Source organism: Oncorhynchus clarkii, chromosome 26 (genome assembly GCF_045791955.1).
Source record: "Oncorhynchus clarkii lewisi isolate Uvic-CL-2024 chromosome 26, UVic_Ocla_1.0, whole genome shotgun sequence".
NCBI classification, from domain to species: Eukaryota; Metazoa; Chordata; class Actinopteri; order Salmoniformes; family Salmonidae; genus Oncorhynchus; species Oncorhynchus clarkii.
Genome location: NC_092172.1, coordinates 1,497,522 through 1,511,969, shown reverse-complemented (window position 1 = coordinate 1,511,969; position 14,448 = coordinate 1,497,522). Strand labels below are relative to the sequence as shown.

Genomic DNA, 14,448 nt, shown 5'->3' with positions numbered 1-14,448 from the left:
ACAGTGCAATATACGTGCTGAAGCGCGTGCTACAGGTGGGTGTTGCTATGGTGACCAGTGAACTGAGATAAGGCGGGGCTTTACCTAGACTTATAGACGACCAAGCCAGTGGGTTTGGCGATGGATATGTAGTGAGGGCCAGCCAACGAGAGCATTCAGGTCGCCATGGTGGGTAATATATGGGGCTTTGGTGATAAAACGGATGGCACTGTGATAGACTACATCCAGTTTGCTGAGTAGAGTGTTGGGGGTTATTTTGTAAATGACATTGCCGAAGTCAAGGATCGGTAGGATAGTCAGTTTTACGAGGGTAAGTTTGGCGGCATGAGTGAAGGAGGCTTTGTTGCATAATAGGAAGCAGATTCTAGATTTAATTTTGGATTGGAGTTGCTTAATGTGAGCCTGGAAGGAGAGTTTACAGTCTAACCAGACACCTTGGTATTTGTAGTTGTCCACATATTCTAAGTCAAAACCGTCCAGAGTAGTGAAGCAAGTCGGGTGGGAGGGTGCGCTCATCAATTGGTTGAAGAGCATGCACTTAGTTTTACTAGCATTTAAAAGCAGTTGGAGGCCACGGAAGGAGTGATGTATGGCGTTGAAGCTCGTTTGGAGGTTTATTAGCAGTGTCCAAAGAGCGGCTAGATGAATACAGAATGGTGTCGTCTGCGTAGAGGTGGATTAAAGAATCACCAGCAGCAAGAGCGACATCATTGATATATACAGAGAAAAGAGTCAGCCCGAGAATTGAACCCTGTGGCACCCCCATAGAGACTGCCAGAGGTCCGGGCCCTCTGATTTGACACACTGAACTCTATCTGAGAAGTATTCTTGAAGTTATCAGTCTGAAACTTTGCACATACACGGTTGCCCTCTTGTGGACACCATCTAAACTACATCCAGCTTCCTAGCTGAATGTGTGGCTATACTTTTTAATGTCAAAGATGATGCAAAAATAAAAATGAGTTTTTTTCTTTGTATTACCTTTTACCAGATCTATTGTGTTATGTTCTCCTACATTAATTTCACATTTCCACAAACTTCAAAGTGTTTCCTTTCGATTGATATCAAGAATATGCATATCGTTGCTTCTGGTCCTGAGCTACAGGCAGTTAGATTTGGGTATGTCATTTTAGGCAGAAACTGAAAAGAAGAGCCTGATCCTTAACCTGTTAAGAGGTTTTAATAACTTTTATCAACTATAACTACAGTACCTTCAGAAAGTACTCACACCTCTTGACTTTTTCCACATGTTGTTATGTTACAGCAATCATTTGAAATGGATAGATTTTTTTTCATGGGCCTACACACAATAATGTCAAAGTAGAATTCAGTTTTTCAACATTTCCATTAATTTCCATTATTTTAAAATGAAAAGCTGAAATGTCTAGAGTGAATAACTATTCAACAACTTTGTTATGGCAAGCCTAAATAAATTCAGGAGTAACAATGTGCTTAACAAGTAATATATTAAGTTTCATGGACTCACTCTGTGTGAAATAAGTGTTTAACAGCATTTTGTTATGAATACCTCATCTCTGTACCCCACACATTCAATTATCTGTAAGGTCCCTCAGTCGAACAGTGAATTTCAAACAAAGACCAGGGAGGTTTTCCAATGCCTCGCAAAGAAGGGCACCTATTGGTAGAGTGGTAAACATAAAAAAAGCTGACACTGAATATCTCTTTGAGCATGGTGAAGTTATTCATTCAACTTTGGATCATTACAAAGATTCCTAACTCAGTTGCGGGAGAGGAAGGAAACTGCTCAGGGATTTCACCATGAGGCCAACTTTAAAACAGTTACAGAGTTTAATGGCTGTGATATGAGAAAACTGAGTAAGAATCAACAACATTTTAGTTACTCCACAATACTAAATCAAATCAAATTCAAAATGTATTTGTCACATACACATGGTTAGCAGATGTTAATGCGAGTGTAGCGAAAAGCTTGTGCTTCTAGTTCCGACAATGCAGTAGTAACCAACGAGTAATCTAACCTAACAATTCCACAACTACTACCTTATACACACAAGTGTAAAGGGATAAAGAACATGTACATAAATATATATGAATGAGTGATGGTACAGAACGGCATAGGCAAGATGCAGTAGATGGTATAGAGTACAGTATATACATATGAGATGAGTAATGTAGAGTGTATAAACATAAAGTGGCATAGTTTAAAGTGGCTAGTGATACATGTACTACATAACGATGGCAAGATGCAGTAGATGCAGCAGTATAAATGAGTACAGTATATACATATACATATGAGATGAGTAATGTAGGGTATGTAAACATTATATTAAGTGACATTGTTTAAAGTGGCTAGTGATACATTTTTACATCAATTTCCATCAATTCCCATTATTAAAGTGGCTGTAGTTGAGTCAGTATGTTGGCAGCAGCCACTCAATGTTAGTGGTGGCTGTTTAACAGTCTGATTGAGATAGAAGCTGTTTTTCAGTCTCTCTGTCCCTGCTTTGATGCATCTGTACTGACCTCGCCTTCTGGATGATAGCAGGGTGAACATGCAGTTGCTCGGGTGGTTGTTGTCCTTGATCTTTATGGCCTTCCTGTGACATCGGGTGGTGTGGGTGTCCTGGAGGGCAGGTAGTTTGCCCCCGGTGATGCGTTGTGAAGAACTCACTACCCTCTGGAGAGCCTTACGGTTGTGGGCGGAGCAGTTGCAGTACCAGGCAACTCGATTGTGCATCTGTAGAAGTTTGTGAGTGCTTTTGGTGACAAGCCGAATTTCTTCAGCCTCCTGAGGTTGAAGAGGCGCTGTTGCGCCTTCTTCACAACGCTGTCTGTGTGGGTGGACCAATTCAGTTTGTCCGTGATGTGTACGCCGAGGAACTTAAAACTTACTACCCTCTCCACTACTGTCCCATCGATGTGGATAGGGGGGTGCTCCCTATGCTGTTTCCTGAAGTCCATAATCATCTCCTTAGTTTTGTTGACGTTGAGTGTGAGGTCATTTTCCTGACACCACACTCCTAGGGCCCTCACCTCCTCCCAGTACCCAGTTGCACAGGGTGGGTCGAGACCCAGGGTCTCGAGCTTGATGACGAGTTTGGAGGGTACCATGGTGTTAAATGCTGAGCTGTAGTCGATGAACAGCATTCTCACATAGGTATTCCTCTTGTCCAGATGGGTTAGGGCAGTGTGCAGTGTGGTTGCGTCATCTGTGGACTTATTGGGGCGGTAAGCAAATTGGAGTGGGTCTAGTGTGTCAGGTAGGGTGGAGGTGATATGGTCCTTGACTAGTCTCTCAAAGCACTTCATGATGACGGAAGTGAGTGCTACGGGGTAGTCGTATAGCTCAGTTACCTTATCTTTCTTGGCAAAAGGAACAATAGTGGCCCTCTTGAAGCATGTGGGAACAGCAGACTGGGATAAAGATTGATTGAATATGTTCGTTTGGTCTGCGCATGCTCTGAGGACACGGCTGGGGATGCCGTCTGGGCCTGCAGACCTTGCGAGGGTTAACACGTTTAAATGTTTAACTCACGTCGGCTGCAGTGAAGGAGAGCCCACTGTATTGTCCTCAAAGCGAGCAAAAACGTTATTTAGTCTGTCTGGGAGCAAGACATCCTGGTCCGCGACGGGGCTGGTTTTCTATGTGTAATCCATGATTGACTGGAGACCCTGCCACATGCCTCTTGTGTCTGAGCCGTTGAATTCCGACTCTACTTTGTCTCTATACTGACACTTAGCTTGTTTGATTGCCTTGAAGAGGGAATAGCTACACTGTTTGTATTTGGTCATGTTTCCGGTTTGGGACTGTTTTGATAGTTGCTGTGGGTACGGCATCGCCGATGCACTTTCTGATGAACTCGCTCACCGAATCAGCGTATTCGTCAATGTTGTTGTTGGACGCAATGCGGAACATATCCCAATCCACGTGATCGATTTTACTTGCTATATTGTATTTACTTTGCCACCATGGCCTTTTTTTGCCTTTACCTCCCTTATCTCACCTCATTTGCTCACATCGTATATAGACTTGTTTATACTGTATTATTGACTGTATGTTTGTTTTACTCCATGTGTAACTCTGTGTCGTTGTATGTGTCGAACTGCTTTGCTTTATCTTGGCCAGGTCGCAATTGTAAATGAGAACTTGTTCTCAACTTGCCTACCTGGTTAAATAAAGATGAAATAAAAATAAAAAATAAAATCAAAGCAGTCTTGAAGCGTGGAATCAGATTGATCGGACCAGCGGTGAACAGACCTGAGCGCGGGAGCTTCTTGTTTTAGTTTCTGCCTGTAGGCTGGAAGCAACAAAATGGAGTCTTGGTCAGCTATTCTGAAAGGAGGGCGGGGGAGGGCCTTATATGCGTCGCGGAAGTTATAATAACAATGATCCAGGGTTTTACCAGCCCTGGTAGCACAATCGATATGCTGATTGAAGTTAGGGAGTCTTGTTTTCAGATTAGCCTTGTTAAAATCCCCAGCTACAATGAATGCAGCCTCAGGATATGTGGTTTCCAGTTTACATAGAGTCAAATAAAGGTCGTTCAGGGCCATCGATGTGTCTGCTTGGGGAGGGGCTGTGATTATAATCGAAGAGAATTCCCTTGGTAGATAATGCGGTCGACATTTGATTGTGAGGAATTCTAAGTCAGGTGAACCTAATTGACAGAGTGAAAAGGAAGCCTGTACAGAATACAAATATTCCAAAACATATTCACTTTTTGTCCTGAATACAAAGTGTTATGTTTGGGGGAAATCCAATAAAACACATCGTCATGGATGTATCATGTTATGGGTATGCTTGTAATCGTTAAGGACTGGGGAGTTTTTTTAGGATAAAAAATAAACGTAATGGAGCTAAGTACAGGAAAAATCTGAGAGGAAAACCTCGTTTAGTCTGCTTTACACTAGACACTGGGAGATGAATTCACCTTTCAGCAGGACAATAACCTAAAACACAAGGCCAAATCTACACTGGACTTGCTTACCAAGAAGACAGTGAATGCTCATGAGAGGCAGGTTTTGAATTAAATGTACTTGAAAATCTATGACAAGACCTGAAAATGGTTGTCTAGCAATGATCAACAACAATTTGACAGAGCTTGAAGAATTTTGAAAATAATAATGGGCAAATGTTGCACAATCCAGGTGTTTTCACTTTGTCATTATGGGTTAAGGTGTGTAAGAATTCAATTCAATTCAATTGTGTGTGGATTCAATTTAATCCATTTTGAATTCAAGTTGTAACAACCAAATTTGGAATAAGTCAAGGGGTATGAATACTTTCTGAAGGCACTGTATAAACATTTGCATAAATGTGTATAAAATAACCCACCAACAGTAACTCTTTAACCGTATAAGCTAGAGACACAAAACCAACTTTGACCCTGGATTTCACCTGGATTTCACTTGGATTCACCTGTTCAGTCTCTGTCATGGAAAGAGCAGGTGTTCTTAATGTTAAGTATATAAATCTCCCTTACATTTGCATAAAATAAATCTTGAACAGTTCAAACTTTCACATGTTCATGCTATCCTATCCAATGCCACACAACTACTTTCAAAGAGCGGAAGCAAGTCACACAATGTTTCTTAATTGAAAAATTACCATCTAGTTAACGAAATGCAACTGAGAAAAGTGAGAAGAGACGAACATACTAGGAGAGGAGAAGTGAGGAAGAAAGAAATATAGGAATATACGGTGCATTCGGAAATTATTCAGACCCCTTTACATTTCCCACATTTTGTTACGTTATTTTATTCTAAAATGGATTATATAAAACATTTTGCTCATCAATCTACACAGTACCCCATAAAGACAAATTGAAAATAGTTTAGAAAATATTGCAAACGTATTAAAAAATGTAAAAATCAGAAATACCTTATTAACATTAGTATTCAGACCCTTTGCTATGAGTCTCAAAATTGAGCTCAGGTGCATCCTGTTACCATTGATCATCCTTGAGATGTTTCTACAACTTGATTGGAGTCCACCTGTGGTAAATTCAATTGATTGGACATGATTTGGAAAGGCAAACACCTGTTTATATAAGGTCCCACAGTTGACAGTGCATGTCAGAGCAAAAACCAAAAAACCTAGAGCTAGCCGCCCGGCCAAACTGAGCAATCGGGGGAGAAGGGCCTTGGTCAGGGAGGTGACCAAGAACCCAATGGCCACTCTGACAGAGCTCTATAAGTACTCTGTGGAGATGGGAGAACTTTCCAGAAGGACAACCATCTCTGCTGCACTCCACTAATTAGGCCTTTATGTTAGAGTGGCCAGACCGTAACCACTCCTCAGTAAAAAGGCACATGACAGTCTGCTTGGAGTTTGCAAGCGTCACTTCTGGAAAAAACCTGGCACCATCCCTACGGTGGAGCATGGTGGTGGCAGCATCATGCTGTGCGAATGTTTTTCAGCGGCAGGGACTGGGAGACTAGTCAGGATCGAGGGAAAGATGAATGGAGCAAATTACAGAGAGATCCTTGATGAAAACCTGCTCCAGAGCGCTCTGGGGCGAAGGTTCACCTTCCAACAGGACAACAACCCTAAGCACACAGCCAAGAAAACGCAGGAGTGGCTTCGGTACAAGTCTCTGAATGTCCTTGACTGGCCTAGCCAGAACTCAGACTTTAACCTGATCGAACATCTCTGGAGAGATCTGAAAATAGCTGTACAGCAACGCTCCCCATCCAACCTGACAGAGCGTGAGAGGATCTGCAGAGAAGAATGGGAGAAACTCCCCAAATACAGGTGTGCCAAGCTTATAGCGTCATACCCAAGAAGACTTGAGGCTGTAATCGCTGCCAAAGGTGCTTCAACAAAAGTACTTAGTAAAGGGTTTGAATACTTACGTTAATGTGCTACTTCCATTTTAGAATTTTTATACATTTGCAAACATTTCTAAAAACCTGTTTTTGCTTTGCCATTATGGGGTATTGTGTGTAGACTGATGTACGATAAAAATAAAATAAACATTTGGAAAAAGTCAAGCGGTCTAAACACTGTAGGTACGTTGGAGAGTAAGAGTGGAAAACAGAACAATGTACTCACTCCAACATAATTGGTATTGTGAACGTTATGGAGTAGATCGATAATGTCATATAGCTAATGACAAGATTAATCAGGTAAATACGTTTTTCTGGTGGTTTGTCTTTTTTTAACCCTGTTTGAAGTTGCACTAGAAATGAAACAAAGGGAATACAGCCAGCTTCTTGTAATGTCCAAATGTGAGGCTAAAACAATCCTTTATGCAAATAATTCATTCTTAGAGCTGTTTGTGGAAATTCATATTATAGGGAATCTTAGCCTACATTTGTGCATTCCTCATCCTGCTCACAAATAACTTTCATACTTCTTGCCTCCTTAACATCCTCATAAGTATTAGCGCTGTGGTTCTGTATGATGTTACTTGGTTCTACAAAATGAAAGACTACAAGCCAAAGGTGGTCAGGCGCAATAAGGCTAGCGCTAATCACCCTGTCCACTTCAACATGATACACATGCACACACACAAACCCAGACGTGACCCAGACACCGTGGTCCTCGTGGGAATCTGTTACTCCACACTTAAGGCTGACGCTGCACTGGAAAAACTCAACACCCCCCATCTTGGTCCAGATCACTACATCACTTAACAGGCACAGACATGCTCCTGACAGTGGGAGATGTAATATTGGCTGGGCTGTCTAAACCTCCTCACATGTTTCTGTGTGGTTGATCAATGAGATCTCAAAGCTGCTGTTGAATGTGTCAAACAGAGGAGAGGGGAATTGCCCTGTCTAATAAAGAGTGCAAAAGCTTTTCTGGTGATGAAAATGATCCCATATACACTATATACTGTAAGTAATGAAGTGTATAGACCTACCTTGTGACACAGTGCTCTCTTACGGAGAGATTTAACTTGACCATAGAGTGTGAGTAACAAGAGCGTCATCCTGAGGTAGATAGGTGAAAGATGAGGATGAACAGCTGTTAATGACAATGTTTGCCAGCTGTGGTTCAAAACCCTACCTCATTGGCTGAGTCCGAAGTGCTGTTTTCAGGTCCTCCACCACTTTGTTCCTCATCTCCATCTCCTCCTCGTCAAAGGCGAACAGGGTCTGCATCTGCACAATGACAAAACATACTCCATGACACAGCAGAAAAAAAATATGATAACGGTATTTTAAAGGAGAACCTTTGATTCTGGCTTAGTTGAAGGGAGTCTGAAGGATCTTTATCATAACTTCACAATAAGGAACACAAAATCAGTTCATCATTGGAGTTCTCCAATAAGTTTGACTTTCAGTGGGTGGGGAGGGGCGACCAAGCTACACTGTGGGCAGACCAGGGTTCAAATGCATGTGTATTTGAGTATCTGGTATTTGAAAAACTTTTTCTGTGTATTTGAGTATTTTCAATTTGCACAGCCCAAACCAGGTGATTTTGTTTGAGTGAATGCCAGGTGGTCTGCCAAGTTATATTCGACAGGATTTTCGCATTCTTGTTTCAAGTACCGTTTTCAGATGCCTGGGTTGAATGTATAAGAGTGTATTTGAGTCAGAATACTTAAGTATTTTAAAATACTTTCCAGGTGTATTTCCAGGTACATTGAAGTGCTTCACTAATTGTATTTTCAAGTGGACGATGTCTGAATACTTGCTTCGAATGTTTGTGAAAGTGGTTGATAGTTTAGGAATAGTATTTGAACCCAGGACTGATTGTGTACAAAGAGAGCTCAGCATTATTATCATCATGAAATTAATTATATGGAGGCTGTGCGCTGTTGCTGTGTGTAAGGGATAATCAACGAGGGGCTATACATTCTATGGAAAATAATGAACGACGTGGAAGGTGTGTTGGATGACGCGCTAGCAGTGTTGGCGACTTTGACGCTATATTGAGCGAGTATTCAGACCACTCTAGCGACACATTTTCAAAAAAGCGACTAGCGACAAATCTAGCAACCTTTTCTGGTGTTATTGGATATGCTGATGTGAAAGCACATATCGTTCTCACTCTTCTCAATGAGCAGCGGGTGCAGGTACTGCCGTGGGCCATACCCCAGTACCACAACACTCACAGGCGGCCCAGTCCTCTCGCTGCAGTCAGAGCAGGATATGTTCACCCCTCCGTGTCCAGACTGCAAATGAATCGCGCATGCGGGAAGCCGCCGCTGGCTGATCCCGCCCTGGCTTACTTTCAGGGTGGGATGTAAAATGTAATATTTTTTTAATAAAAAAAAAAGTCAATTTTGCCGGTCCCAAGCCCAGATAAAGGAGGAGGGTTGGAATTGTGACATAAAAAAACCCAGAATCGACAGAAGAAAGTTAATTTGTAGTTCTAAACATATTTGGGGTGTTTTTTACTCACTTTTTGTCTCTCCCACGACGTTATTCCTCTCTCCTACAGAGTCCATCACAATTATATGCCAAAGGCCAATTATGCAAATGTGGCAATGCCGTCATTTAGCTATGTTTAGGACATTATGACTTTTATACCATTTACACATTTGCCGGTAGAAATGTGTTCAACATCCACTGAAGTAAGTAGCAAGTTTATTAGATAGCTACAGTAGTTGACGTGGTAACCAATCAAACAGACTTGCTAGTTTAGCTAACCAAACCATCAGTCCTAGCTTGCTATTATGAAAATTGAATTCAACAATACCAATACCAAAAGCAACTCAAACAAAACTTGAATAAACAAAACTAAAAATGAACTATAGCCATTGAATTCTACCGTGCAAATACACAGCGCGTTATAGGGAAATAATGCATGCTCTAAAATGCCCTTCAAGCCAATCAGAAAGGAATATTCAACAATGCCATGGTATATGTAGATCTCTCAGTCATCCGTAACACCAGAAAAGCTATGTGTAAAAAGATTGCTCACCAACATCTAAGCTCATTATGGGGGACTGGCTCTGTTTTTGGGGTTTTCGGGGTTTTGGGGGTTTTCCTGCTATGTTCCTATTAAAGAGGCGTAATGCGTTTGTAGAGGCTGTACGACTATGCCAAAAGGTCTAAGGGCCCGGGGCTGGGTTTCTACTAAACTAACACATGGAATTGTTTTAAGATGGGCACACCAAGGATCCTTTAACTATTTCATTTAGAATTTTAGGACCCCAGTAAGAATCACAAAAATATAGATAAAAAATATTTGATGAAAAATTGAATTTGGCCTAACTACCGTTAGTCCAAAGAAACGCATTGAATAACATTCAAATGTGGCGAAACAGTATGTTTTGAAGTGTCTCAGAGATTTGAAAAATATCTAACCCTTTGGCACTAAAGTACTTCCATATATACTTCTGGTTCTGTGTGCGTCTGTGTAACCTACAGATGTTTCAGTCATAACATCCATCGGGCCGGCTTAGCCTTGTCCAGATGGTTCCGAGGCCCTTGCCAAGTAGTCATGTCTCTGGCTCCTGTTTCTCTAAATAAGTATGTTCATTCTCAATAGGAAGTTGGACAGAGGATTCAGAGAGAGGAGGAACTATTTGCTTGTGCAGTGAGCCAGTTCACCGTGTCAAAGCTACTAGCCAAAATGCTAACTTCCAGATACATCTGGTATTTGTGTGCTAGTGCTAACCTGTGGCCAGACACAGTACCTTACCCTTCTGCTTACCCACAGTAGAGCACACTATTTCAGGCCTAGAATCTAGCCAGCCAGACACTATGTAAATGCTAGCCTAAAACCAAATGTTTTATCATGCAATGGTCGCCAACCCTGGTCCTGGAAAGCTACAGTATGTGCTGGCTCTTGTACCAATCAAGCAAAAACAATTAGTTGAAGTCTGTTTGTTAGTGCTCGGCTTGAACAAGAGCCTGCACCCCCTGTAGCTCTCCAGAACTACGAAAGATGCCAGACATCTACGTTTTTATACTAGCGCTAGCCAGTCATTACACACAGATGCTAATTCTAACAATAGGCGCTAGCTCGCAAGACAACCCAACCCACACCTCCAGCTAGTCATGCAATCCCAACAGAAACCCTCTGAACTCCAAAGGAGAACTCTGAGGTACAAAGTGTTAGCTACTCTCTGCACAGCAGGTTAGAGACACTTAATGTGGCTTATCAGAACTGGGCGCTAGCTACCATTTTGAGTTGGTGCTTGGTGGCTATTGAATTCTCAACTTGGAGGTGGAGAAACTGTACAGCACAGGGCTCTGAAAGTGTTCTATGAATGGTGTTCGGGAGCCGGTGTAATCTCACTGGGTGGAGGACAGAAAGACAGACAGTGGGAGAGAAAATTTGTGAAGAGGGAGAGATGAAGGGGGTGAATGAAAAGTGGGGAGAGAAATGGGGGGCTCTCACAGCACTAAAGCATGAAATCTTAGGGATTTCTATACAACCAAAATGGGGTTTGTTTGTGTGTTCCTCCGCTTCAGTAATAGTATTTCCAGATATCTACCATATGTACCAGGCTCAGGTAGGACACACTTGTTCCTTACCTGAGTCAATAAACAAAAACAGCTGTAAAAATAGCTGACATATAAACAATGTTTGTTGTATGTCTGCCAGGAAAATGATAAAAAAATGTAACGTGGAGAAAGCCCAAATATCAAATGCCATTACTTGGTTGGCCCTGTATCCTCAGCCTGAATGACACGGGACAAGTTTGCACTCTATAGCCTACAAAAATCTGTAAACTAAATACATTATTTAGCTGTTCGTGCCAGGTACGACACAGAAAACTGCCCCAGGGGAATATTGAAAGCCCATAACCAATGCAGAAGATCTCACAGCATGCACTGACTGGGTCCCAAACGCTAGTCTGCTAGTTAGTACTCCACTGTCAACATAATACTTGTTAAAATCAAATCAAATTGTATTGGTCAAATGCACATGGTTAGCAGATGTTATTGCGAGTGTATCGAAATGCTTATGCATCTAGATCCGACAGTGCAGCAGTATCTAACAGGTAATATCTAACAACTTCATGACATAACCTAATATCTAACAAATTCCACAACAAAACCGAAAACACACAATCTGGTAAAGGAATGGGATAAGAATATATAGGTACAGTGCCTTGAGAAAGTATTCGGCCCCCTTGAACTTTGCAACCTTTTGCCACATTTCAGGCTTCAAACATAAAGATATAAAACTGTATTTTTTTGTGAAGAATCAACAACAAGTGGGACACAATCATGAAGTGGAACGACATTTATTGGATATTTCAAACTTTTTTAACAAATCAAAAACTGAAAAATTGGGCGTGCAGTTTTATATCTTTATGTTTGAAGCCTGAAATGTGGCAAAAGGTCGCAAAGTTCAAGGGGGCCGAATACTTTCGCAAGGCACTGTATAAAATATACGGATGAGCAATGACAGAGCGGCTAAGATGCAATAGATAGTAAAGAATAGATAGTGAAGGATACAGTATACATTATATGGGTCAAAGACGAGAAGTGTACATTTGGTGTCCGAAGCCATTCATTTAACATAAAAATATAAATACGTATAAATATATTGTTAAATCACTCAACTCTTCTTTTGACCCGGAAAATTTGTATTGGAAACTATTAAATTAAGGGAGTTATTGAGCTCTAAAGCGTCAAAATGTCCTTCAGTGTAACTGTCTGGGTTGAAATTCTAATGACAAAATTGTTTTTAAAATGTAGATATTCCTCCTAATAATATAAATGAACACCCATGGCATAATTGTGTTAGTGTTTGCAACAATATATAGAATAATGGATGACATACTGTATCTAAAAATTATTTAAAAACTTAAATAACTTGTATCTGGACTTTTGTGCTTCATCAATGTCATTCAGTATAACATAGGTGAAAAGCCATTTTAAAGCATATCACATGATGATAATCATGTGACAGTGTGTCACATCACAAAGAAGACCCATTGAAGACCCTCTATCAATGTGATGAGGTAAGTACAGTTGAAGTTGGAAGTTTACATACACCTTAGCCAAATACATTTAAACTCAATTTTTCACAATTTGTGAAAATTCCCCGTCCTTAGGTCAGTTAGGATCACCACTTTATGGAAATGTCATTATAATAGTAGAGAGAATTTTTTATTTCAGCTTTTGTTTCTTTCATCACATTCCCAATGGGTCAGAAGTTTACATACACTCAATTAGTATTTGGTAGCATTGGCTTTAAATTGTTTCACTTGGGTCAAACATTTCAGGTAGCCTTCCACAAGCTTCCCACAATAAGTTGGGTGAATTGTCACCCATTCTTCCTGACAGAACTGGTGTAACTGAGTCAGATTTGTTGGCCTTGCTCATACACGCTTTTTCAGTTCTGCCCACACATTTTCTATAGGATTTAGGTCAGGGCTTTGTGATGGCCACTTCGATACCTTGACTTTGTTGCCCTTAAGCCATTTTGCCACAACTTTGGAAGTATGCTTGGGGTCATTATCCATTTGGAAGACCCATTGCGACCCACTATCCTACCGATCCTCGACTTCGGCGATGTCATTTACAAATAGCCTCCAACACTCTACTCAGCAAACTGGATGCAGTCTATCACAGTGCCATCCGTTTTGTCACCAAAGCCCCAAACACCCACCACTGCGACCTGCATGCTCTTGTCGGCTGGCCCTCGCTACATATTAGTCGCCAGACCTACTGGCTCTAGGTCATCTATAAGTCTTTGCTAGGTAGAGCTCCGCCTTATCTGTGCTCACTGGTCACCATAACAACACCCACCCGTAGCATGCGCTCCAGCAGGTATATCTCACTGGTCAACCCCACAGCCAACACCTCGTTTGGCCGCCTTTCCTTCCAGTTATCTGCTGCCAATGACTGGAATGAATTTAAATTATTGCTGAAGTTGGAGACATATCTCCCTCACTAACTTTAAGCATCAGCTATCTGAGCAGCTTACCGATCTGTAAATAGCCCATCCAACTACCTACCTCATCCCCATATTGTTTTTATTTACTTTTTTTTGTTCTTTTGCGCACCAGGATTTATACTTGCACAACTATCACTCCAGTGTTCATTTGCTAAATTGTAATTACTTTGCTACTATTGCCCTATCTATTACCTTAACTCCTTACTCAATTTGCACACACTGTATATCGATTTTTCTTTTGTGTTATTGATTGTACTTTTGTTTATTCCATGTGTAAATCTGTGTTGTTTTTTGTTGAACTGCTTTGCTTTATCTTGAACAGGTTGCAGTTGTAAATGAGAACTTGTTCTCAACCTGGTTAAATAAAGGTGAAATAAAAACATAAATAAAAAAGTATTGAGATGTTGCTTAAATAAATCCACAAATTCCCTCCTCATGAAGCCATCTATTTTGTGAAGTGCATCAGTCCCTCCTGCAGCAAAGCACCCCCACAACATGATGCTCCCACTCCCGTGCTTCACGGTTGGGATGGTGTTCTTCGGCTTGTAAGCCTCCCCCTTTTTCCTCCAAACATAACGATGGTCATTATGGCTAAACAGTTCTTTGTTTCATCAGACCAGAGGACATTTCTCCAAAAAGTAAGATCTTTGTCC

At 41.2% G+C, this 14,448-nt stretch overlaps 1 protein-coding gene across 6 annotated transcripts in view; it reads right to left on the bottom strand.

The window, feature by feature from the left end:
* Nucleotides 1–14,448, bottom strand: part of LOC139385206 (dishevelled associated activator of morphogenesis 2) — a 228,096-nt gene that overhangs the window by 51,434 nt on the left and 162,214 nt on the right. For all 6 annotated transcript variants that reach the window (XM_071130316.1, XM_071130319.1, XM_071130317.1 and 3 more), the window contains exon 5: nucleotides 7,994–8,088. In XM_071130316.1, coding sequence (XP_070986417.1) covers nucleotides 7,994–8,088 — 95 coding nt within the window. The remainder of the gene's footprint in view (nucleotides 1–7,993; nucleotides 8,089–14,448) is intronic.